This window comes from Penaeus japonicus, unplaced genomic scaffold, assembly GCF_977035675.1.
Source record: "Penaeus japonicus unplaced genomic scaffold, GWHDUDI00000001_assembly GWHDUDI00000007, whole genome shotgun sequence".
NCBI lineage: Eukaryota > Metazoa > Arthropoda > Malacostraca > Decapoda > Penaeidae > Penaeus > Penaeus japonicus.
This window is the reverse complement of record NW_028234409.1, coordinates 29,793,350-29,803,731: the sequence shown is the minus strand read 5'-3', so window position 1 is coordinate 29,803,731 and position 10,382 is coordinate 29,793,350. Positions and strand designations below refer to the sequence as shown.

General features: G+C 38.5%; 1 protein-coding gene across 2 annotated transcripts in view; it reads left to right on the top strand.

Moving 5' to 3' along the window:
- Nucleotides 1-4,376, top strand: part of LOC122243937 (uncharacterized) — a 196,263-nt gene extending 191,887 nt beyond the window's left edge. The window contains exons 4-7 of one of the 2 annotated variants that reach the window (XM_086538654.1): nucleotides 397-558; nucleotides 1,183-1,296; nucleotides 1,568-1,679; nucleotides 1,859-4,376. In XM_086538654.1, coding sequence (XP_086394780.1) covers nucleotides 397-558; nucleotides 1,183-1,296; nucleotides 1,568-1,679; nucleotides 1,859-2,433 — 963 coding nt within the window. In that variant the 3' untranslated portion in view covers nucleotides 2,434-4,376. The remainder of the gene's footprint in view (nucleotides 1-396; nucleotides 559-1,182; nucleotides 1,297-1,567; nucleotides 1,680-1,858) is intronic. The other variant, XM_086538655.1, reaches the window with a different exon arrangement.
- Nucleotides 4,377-10,382: the final 6,006 nt, after the last annotated feature.

The window sequence follows — 10,382 nt, the reverse complement described above, 5'->3', positions numbered from 1 at the left end:
TTTTCCTCTTTGTTATTAATACTATTATTCCTCTCTTCTTGAACTTCTAATTCTCCTTGGAGGAGGTAGTGGAAAGGTTCTCTTAGGAACCACGTGGCTTAGGTTAAGGTTAGCTTGCCATATGATTGTCACAGTTTGTCTTAGTCTGTTTTTTTTTATATTATACTCAAAGGTCATGGCGTGGTATTTCCTCAGCCAGATATTTCCTTTTATCAAAGGGGGATTAAAAACTCTCTTTGTCTTCGTTTTTTCTTTTCTTTTCTTTATTTTATGTGCGTGTGTGTGTGTATTTGTGGTTCTGTACATCCCTTTTTAACATATCTTCTTTCAAGCCCTTTTATTACCCAAAATTCCTTATCAGTTCTAACATTGAGTCTCTTTTCCTCTTCCGAACAGTTCAAAGGCTGCACGAAGGCGTTTTCACGGCTGGAGAACCTCAAGATTCACCTAAGGAGTCACACAGGCGAGAGACCGTACATCTGCGGCTACCCTCACTGCATGAAGGCTTTTTCGAACTCGTCTGACCGCGCCAAGCATCAGCGGACTCATGTGGATGCCGTAAGTTGGGGCGTATAATTTGTTTGTAACTCTAAATTATGTTAATTATGGCCTGTGCTTCCGCCCGGGATGTTGATATAATTGCCCTCTTTTTTTTCACGCTTTGCTGCTCTTAATGGATGACATGTGAGACTCGTATTCATTTTGTTATACGCTTTGTCTCTGAGTGTTTGGTTGTGGCAACGGGCAAACATAATTTGGAGTTTTAGTTTGAAATTGTTGATGTTTATTATGCTCAACTGATTTTAGGGTTTTATTTCATGATCATAAATATTCTCTCCCCTTTTCCTCAAGCTCGTTCTATTTCTTCTATATTTGTCATTCATAGCCTTATATGATGAAAATTTCCAAATAGGTCATTGAAATGTCTCGCATCCATCCTCCATTATCAAATAAATAAAAAAAAGCTCCAGTAAGATCCAATCTCTCACAATGCTCACAGAGTGCGAGATACGCATCACAGAGCTCTGTAACTCGAGTAGTTTTGACAAGATAACAAACAAGAAAAACCTGTGCGCATCCTGCTCCTCTCAACCCGCGGGAACTCGCCTGCCTCTCTCCCACTGCCCCGCCACGCCGCTGCCACCGCAAGGCCGTTAACCAGTCTTTCTTAACCATTTGCAGAAGCCGTACGTGTGTTCCGTGCCGGGGTGCAAGAAGCGCTACACTGACCCGTCCTCACTCAGGAAGCACGTCAAGAACCACTCGGCCAAAGAGCAGGCGCTCGCCAAGAGAAAGGTATGCATGGTTTGCTTGGAAGACGTATATGGACGTGTGTGTGTGTGTGTGTGTGTGTGTGTGTTTGTGTATGTGTGTGTGTATGTGTGTGTGTGTGTGTGTGTGTGTGTGTGTGTGTGTGTGTGTGTGTGTGTGTGTGTGTGTGTGTGTGTGTGTGTGTGTGTGTTAGCACCTATCAAACAGTGTATGGTTATCAAAAGATGTTTCAAGACTGGTCTTATAAAAAAAAACGGAATCCTGTCTCGATAGTCAACACGCTCTTCTCCCACAGATGCGTTCCGGCGACGAGGATTACCGGGGCTCCTCCCCTGGCTGCATCATGCCTGGAATGTCCCTGGATTCCGAGACGCCCCTCATGGAACACGACGCCCTCCAGCACAGCGGTGAGTCTAGAACCGCATCCTTTCGCCTCGTTTGATTTTGATCATTTTGCGATACTGACTGATTTTCGTAAGCAAAGTTCTCCTGATGAATTTCGAGTGTATATACTATAAATAAGATCCTGAGAGTTGTGACGACCTCAGCGACGACCATGGTTGTGACGACTTCGTGTTCCTCCCAGACAGTGTCGTCCCCGAGTGCGGGTCCCAAGGATGTGGTGCGCTTCAGCCTCCGGTGCCACGTGCTCTCCCGCAGGCCCTCGGGGGAGAGCTCCCAGATGGCACTCGGATTGCCGGAGACTTTAGTGCCAGAGTTCTCCCAGGAGGACCTCGACGCGTGGGTCAGCATCTTCTGAGCTACCAGCAGCAGCAGACGGAGATGGTGGGCGGTGATATGGTTATGTACGGACGAGAGCCTCAGCTTCAGCAGCAGCTCCAGGGGAAGATCGTGGTGGCAGGGGAAGGGTCGCAGATGATGTACGGTCAGCACTCGCCACCGCCACAGCAGCAGCAGCAGCAGCAGATGCTCCAGGGGAACGAAGGCTCGCAACACGTGTACGATTCTCCTCCGCCTCCCTACTGCCAGGCCTACCCTGTCACTCAGGGGGCCACTGCCTCCCCTAGCGTCCCCCACTATTCCATGATCACTTCACCCACCATCCTTCCCTCCTACCAGACGCCCATTTACACGCATCAACAGCCTGCGTTGCAACTCAATCAACAGCTTTCACCCTATTCGACGCAACAAGGGACTTGAAACCTGAGTTCCGCCACGGTGTTGATGCTCTGCAGGTGGGGTAACTCTGAAACAGTTATCTTGCTGCCCTCGGAAACGGGACAAACTAGGCCAAAGGTCGATTATGCTCATCCATGACATCCGCGACTGCTTTTCGGTCCAATAAACTATACCAGTGTAGTCGGAGAAAAGCGTCTGTAAGCTTGTTTACCGGCGCGCCTCACACACCTGATGCCTTAGACCTAAAACTATAGATTTTGGGAGGGTAAAATTATTACCTTTTTTGTACGCAAATAAGCTAATATGACAGTTAGTTACGTTACTTAGAGTAACATTTTTCGTTTTTTTTTTTTCCCCCGTTGATATTTTGGTCGCCAGACACTCAAACTAAAACTCTGTTGGCAACGGAGAGTTCTCAGTTGACTGCCTTGGATTTCATCTAAGGGGTGTGGTGCTACTTTTACATGTTTATCAAAATCATTTTCAGCGACGGCAACGGTGTCATAATTGTGGTTGTAAATGCAGCGTTCGTGAGATAATTATTACTGAATTTACTAGCGCGTGAGATGACTTCGGTTTGGGTCTTCAGTCAAAGAAATTTCAAGTGGTTATTTTTTGAATCCCTAATAAATATTAGCTGATTTGAATTAGTATGTGTGTGCGTATGTGAGTGTGAAATAAATAATGCCAAAGAATGTTCCCAAGAAACAACAAAAATGGAGCATAAAGGATTAGTATACAAGCCACTTGAAGTCAATTTGCAAGAAGAGTAGACCATCGGCGACTCTACTGTATATTGTCTTCCCGACGCGCAAACGAAGATGTCGGTCGCCTTTCGTCATAATCAAAATACAAAGAAAAATCTGCAAGGTTTCTGTACTTAAAAGATAGGAAAAAATGTCTTCCTCATCGGTGCTCTGTCCAGTAGTTTAGAACATTTCCTACAAACAAAGGATTCGAAAGAATCTTTTCCTTTTCAAGACGGTTATCCAGCCAAAACTTGCCTTTTGATAAATTTTTTTCTATTAATCACCAGCGTTACATAACACAGATCACTCCACAGTAGACAGCTTTTCTTGTCACAAAGGCATCGGTGGTTGGTTTGGTTTCGGGCCCAATTTGGGAACACGCAATAGCATACGAGGGGGAGTGTGGCTTAGCTAAGGCAACTCACGTTTATGTTTCGAATGTTGAAGAGCCATATTGTGTTCAGGTACTGTGTACACGCAGCTACATTAATACGTATTAGATTTTTTGCTGATTATTATTATTTTTTTTTTTTTTTTTTTTTTTTTTTTTTTTTTTTTTTTGACGGAAGTAATATACACAGGTGCAATATTGTGCTATTTTTCCTCTCTTTATTTTAGATAAACTATGATTGGCCCTTGCTAAGACATTTTCCCTTCTTGTGCTCAAGATAGTCAGTGTTTAGTATTATTCTTTTAATGTGTACATAGAGTACAAATGTTTTTCTTTCTGTAAACATCATGTATATGTTTAGTGCATAAGTATTATGATTACAAGATTATTTATTATTTATGTAATGTGCCGTGATACGTTAAGGGGTCAGAAGTGTAAAGGTTGTTGTATTTATGTTCTGTGGAAGTCTTCGTTGTCTTAAAACTCACAGAAACAATAAGAAATATATTAATGGAACCAATAAACCCAACGCTCTTAAAGATTCTATATCATACGTTTCTTATGACGTTTCTATCCAGCTTTATCATCCTTATCTCTTACTCTCGATCTTTTTCTTGCTCCCCCTCCCCCTCCCTCTCCCCCTCCCCTTCTCTTTTTCATCGTGTAAGGTTCCAAAAACTCATCAGTGCTTTCATTAGGATTAGATTTTTGTTTCAACTCATTCATAACGTGGCCAGTGACTTTTAGATTATTTTTGTAAATGTGGTGATGTTTGTTGTAATAGATAGGCTTTTTGTGATAATGAATTAAACAGTGGATTAATATGTACGGTGTTTTATTATCATTGTCAAAACCACGCTTGAAAGATATGATCTGGATGTATATGCAATTAAGTCCAATGAAATTGTGAATTTATGGGGAATGATCATTTTCAAAGTATGATATATATATGACTGTAAAATGATAAATTAATAATAAAAAAAAATATGGAAAGAAAACTGTATTTCTCTAGGGAGAAATACCGTTACATTTATCTCAAGCGATTCAGGTAGAATTTGAAAATAACCGTTTCTAGTTGACTGGAAAGATCAACAGAGTCAGTGATGACGAAGATAATAGATGTTGCTTTTTTTAATGCGTCTGTAGATATCAGAGATTCTAATGAAAACAATTGAAATGATCGAAGAAAGTGATAAAACTGGGAAATTATAAATGTAGCAATATTAAGTTTTATAAAATATGGTAACAGCGAACTATATCGTGATATACATATTAATGAGAGTTGTAAATATTAACAATAATCATAGCGTAAATCTAAATAACAGCTGCAATATAATTAAGGCTGTCAAAGTCAAGTCAAAGAGAAACGCAAATGACAAATGAAAAAAACATCCCATATTTGGGTGGTCCAACCACAAAAATTCATTAAAAAAAAATGTTTAGAAAAATACAAATATAAAAAAGCTAATGAGAGGATTGAGACCCTACCACATTCATGGTGTTGTAAATAAAATGTAACGCGAGAAGACACAAAAGGATCCGCTTAAGGATTTTACGATCCAAGGAGAGAGAGAGACAAAAAAATATATATATATAGCCACCACGCTAATTCTTCTGTCCTGTAACTTGCACCTGCCGAAAATCTCGCTGTTTTGTCTCTCAAGGGTGTTAAGACTACATGCAAACGCTTAGTCCTTTTGTTAGCATACGTGGAGTCTATTCTGAATGATAGATACCGTGGAAAGTCTATTCTAAATGCTAGACATCGTGGAAAGTCTATTCTAAATGCTAGACATCGTGGAAAGTCTATTCTAACGTGGAAAGTCTATTCTAAATGTTAGACAACGAGGAAAGTCTATTCTAAATGCTAGACAACGTGGAAAGTCTATTCTAAATGCTAGACAACGTGGAAAGTCTATTCTAAATGCTAGACAACGTGGAAAGTATATTCTGAATGCTAGACAACGTGGAAAGTCTATTCTGAATGCTAGACAACGTGGAAAGTCTATTCTAAATGCTAGACAACGTGGAAAGTCTATTCTAATTGCTAGACAAAGTGGAAAGTCTATTCTAAATGCTAGACAAACTGGAAAGTCTATTCTAATTGCTAGACAACGTAGAAAGTCTATTCTAAATGCTAGACAACGTGGAAAGTCTATTCTAATTGCTAGACAGTGTGGAAAGTCTATTCTAAATGCTAGACAAACTGGAAAATCTATTCTAATTGCTAGACAACGTAGAAAGTCTATTCTAAATGCTAGACAAAGTGGAAAGTCTATTCTAAATGCTAGACAACATGGAAAGTCTATTCTAAATGTTAGACAACGTCGAAAGTCTATTCTAAATGCTAGACAACGTGGAAAGTCTATTCTAAATGCTAGACAAAGTGGAAAGTCTATTCTAAATGCTAGACAACATGGAAAGTCTATTCTAAATGCTAGACAACGTAGAAAGTCTATTCTAAATGCTAGACAAAGTGGAAAGTCTATTCTAAATGCTAGACAAAGTGGAAAGTCTATTCTAAATGCTAGACAACGTGGAAAGTCTATTCTAAATGCTAGACAACGTGGAAAGTCTATTCTAATTGCTAGACAACGTGGAAAGTCTATTCTAAATGCTAGACAAAGTGGAAAGTCTATTCTAAATGCTAGACAACGTAGAAAGTCTATTCTAAATGCTAGACAAAGTGGAAAGTCTATTCTAATTGCTAGACAACGTGGAAAGTCTATTCTAAATGTTAGACAACGTGGAAAGTCTATTCTAAATGCTAGACAACGTGGAAAGTCTATTCTAAATGCTAGACAAAGTGGAAAGTCTATTCTAAATGCTAGACAACGTGGAAAGTCTATTCTAAATGCTAGACAACGTGGAAAGTCTATTCTAATTGCTAGACAACATGGAAAGTCTATTCTAAATGTTAGACAACGTGGAAAGTCTATTCTAAATGCTAGACAACGTCGAAAGTCTATTCTAAATGCTAGACAACGTGGAAAGTCTATTCTAATTGCTAGATAACGTGGAAAGTCTATTCTAAATGCTAGACAACGTGGAAAGTCTATTCTAAATGCTAGACAACGTGGAAAAGTCTATTCTAAATGCTAGACAACGTGGAAAGTCTATTCTAAATGTTAGACAACGTGGAAAGTCTATTCTAAATGTTAGACAACGTGGAAAGTCTATTCTAAATGTTAGACAACGTGGAAAGTCTATTCTAAATGCTAGACAACGTCGAAAGTCTATTCTAAATGCTAGACAACGTGGAAAGTCTATTCTAAATGCTAGACAACGTGGAAAGTCTATTCTAAATGCTAGACAACGTGGAAAGTCTATTCTAAATGCTAGACAACGTGGAAAGTCTATTCTAAATGCTAGACAACGTCGAAAGTCTATTCTAAATGCTAGACAAAGTGGAAAGTCTATTCTAAATGCTAGACAACGTGGAAAGTCTATTCTAAATGCTAGACAACGTCGAAAGTCTATTCTAAATGCTAGACAACGTGGAAAGTCTATTCTAATTGCTAGACAACGTGGAAAGTCTATTCTAAATGCTAGACAACGTCGAAAGTCTATTCTAAATGCTAGACAAAGTGGAAAGTCTATTCTAAATGCTAGACAACGTGGAAAGTCTATTCTAAATGCTAGACAACGTGGAAAGTCTATTCTAAATGCTAGACAACAGGAATAGTCTATTCTAAATGCTAGACAACGTCGAAAGTCTATTCTAAATGCTAGACAACGTGGAAAGTCTATTCTAAATGCTAGACAACGTGGAAAGTCTATTCTAAATGCTAGACAACGTCGAAAGTCTATTCTAAATGCTAGACAACGTGGAAAGTCTATTCTAAATGCTAGACAACGTGGAAAGTCTATTCTAAATGCTAGACAACGTGGAAAGTCTATTCTAAATGCTAGACAAAGTGGAAAGTCTATTCTAAATGCTAGACAACGTGGAAAGTCTATTCTAAATGCTAGACAACGTGGAAAGTCTATTCTAAATGCTAGACAACGTGGAAAGTCTATTCTAAATGCTAGACAAAGTGGAAAGTCTATTCTAAATGCTAGACAACGTGGAAAGTCTATTCTAAATGCTAGACAACGTCGAAAGTCTATTCTAAATGCTAGACAACGTCGAAAGTCTATTCTAAATGCTAGACAACGTGGAAAGTCTATTCTAAATGCTAGACAAAGTGGAAAGTCTATTCTAAATGCTAGACAACGTGGAAAGTCTATTCTAAATGCTAGACAAAGTGGAAAGTCTATTCTAAATGCTAGACAAAGTGGAAAGTCTATTCTAAATGCTAGACAACGTAGAAAGTCTATTCTAAATGCTAGACAACGTGGAAAGTCTATTCTAAATGCTAGACAACGTGGAAAGTCTATTCTAAATGCTAGACAAAGTGGAAAGTCTATTCTAAATGCTAGACAACGAGGAAAGTCTATTCTAAATGCTAGACAACGTCGAAAGTCTATTCTAAATGCTAGACAAAGTGGAAAGTCTATTCTAAATGCTAGACAACGTGGAAAGTCTATTCTAAATGCTAGACAACGTCGAAAGTCTATTCTAAATGCTAGACAACGTGGAAAGTCTATTCTAAATGCTAGACAACGTGGAAAGTCTATTCTAAATGCTAGACAACGTGGAAAGTCTATTCTAAATGCTAGACAACGTCGAAAGTCTATTCTAAATGCTAGACAACGTGGAAAGTCTATTCTAAATGCTAGACAAAGTGGAAAGTCTATTCTAAATGCTAGACAAAGTGGAAAGTCTATTCTAAATGCTAGACAACGTGGAAAGTCTATTCTAAATGCTAGACAACGTGGAAAGTCTATTCTAAATGCTAGACAACGTGGAAAGTCTATTCTAAATGCTAGACAACGTGGAAAGTCTATTCTAAATGCTAGACAACGTGGAAAGTCTATTCTAAATGCTAGACAAAGTGGAAAGTCTATTCTAAATGCTAGACAACGTGGAAAGTCTATTCTAAATGCTAGACAAAGTGGAAAGTCTATTCTAAATGCTAGACAACGTGGAAAGTCTATTCTAAATGCTAGACAACGTGGAAAGTCTATTCTAAATGCTAGACAACGTGGAAAGTCTATTCTAAATGCTAGACAAAGTGGAAAGTCTATTCTAAATGCTAGACAACGTCGAAAGTCTATTCTAAATGCTAGACAAAGTGGAAAGTCTATTCTAAATGCTAGACAACAGGAATAGTCTATTCTAAATGCTAGACAACGTCGAAAGTCTATTCTAAATGCTAGACAACGGGGAAAGTCTATTCTAAATGCTAGACAACGTCGAAAGTCTATTCTAAATGCTAGACAAAGTGGAAAGTCTATTCTAAATGCTAGACATCGTGGAAAGTCTATTCTAAATGCTAGACAAAGTGGAAAGTCTATTCTAAATGCTAGACAACGGGGAAAGTCTATTCTAAATGCTAGACAAAGTGGAAAGTCTATTCTAAATGTTAGACAACGTGGAAAGTCTATTCTAAATGCTAGACAACGGGGAAAGTCTATTCTAAATGCTAGACAACGTCGAAAGTCTATTCTAAATGCTAGACAACGTCGAAAGTCTATTCTAAATGCTAGACAACGGGGAAAGTCTATTCTAAATGCTAGACAACGGGGAAAGTCTATTCTAAATGCTAGACAACATGGAAAGTCTATTCTAAATGCTAGACAAAGTGGAAAGTCTATTCTAATTGCTAGACAACGTGGAAAGTCTATTCTAAATGCTAGACAAAGTGGAAAATCTATTCTAAATGCTAGACAACGTCGAAAGTCTATTCTAAATGTTAGACAACGTCGAAAGTCTATTCTAAATGCTAGACAAAGTGGAAAGTCTATTCTAAATGCTAGACATCGTGGAAAGTCTATTCTAAATGCTAGACAACGTGGAAAGTCTATTCTAAATGCTAGACAAAGTGGAAAGTCTATTCTAAATGCTAGACAAAGTGGAAAGTCTATTCTAAATGCTAGACAAAGTGGAAAGTCTATTCTAAATGCTAGACAACGTCGAAAGTCTATTCTAATTGCTAGACAACGTCGAAAGTCTATTCTAAATGCTAGACAACGTCGAAAGTCTATTCTAAATGCTAGACAACGTCGAAAGTCTATTCTAAATGCTAGACAACGTGGAAAGTCTATTCTAAATGCTAGACAACGGGGAAAGTCTATTCTAAATGCTAGACAACGTGGAAAGTCTATTCTAAATGCTAGACAAAGTGGAAAGTCTATTCTAAATGCTAGACAAAGTGGAAAGTCTATTCTAAATGCTAGACAACGGGGAAAGTCTATTCTAAATGCTAGACAACGTAGAAAGTCTATTCTAAATGTTAGATAACGTCGAAAGTCTATTCTAAATGCTAGACAACGTGGAAAGTCTATTCTAAATGCTAGACAACGGGGAAAGTCTATTCTAAATGCTAGACAACGGGGAAAGTCTATTCTAAATGCTAGACAACATGGAAAGTCTATTCTAAATGCTAGACAAAGTGGAAAGTCTATTCTAATTGCTAGACAACGTGGAAAGTCTATTCTAAATGCTAGACAACGTGGAAAGTCTATTCTAATTGCTAGACAACGTCGAAAGTCTATTCTAAATGCTAGACAACGTCGAAAGTCTATTCTAAATGCTAGACAACGGGGAAAGTCTGGTCCTGGGTTTTAGGATATGTGAAAAATCTACTAACAATGATAGGCTACGTCGGAACTCTACTCCTATGGCAAGGTTATAAGAAAAGTGTATTCCTACCGTCAGTTTACGTGGAATGTCTTTGTCTTTTTCTTTCTCTCTCTCTCTCTCGCTCTTTCTCTCCTCTTCTCTT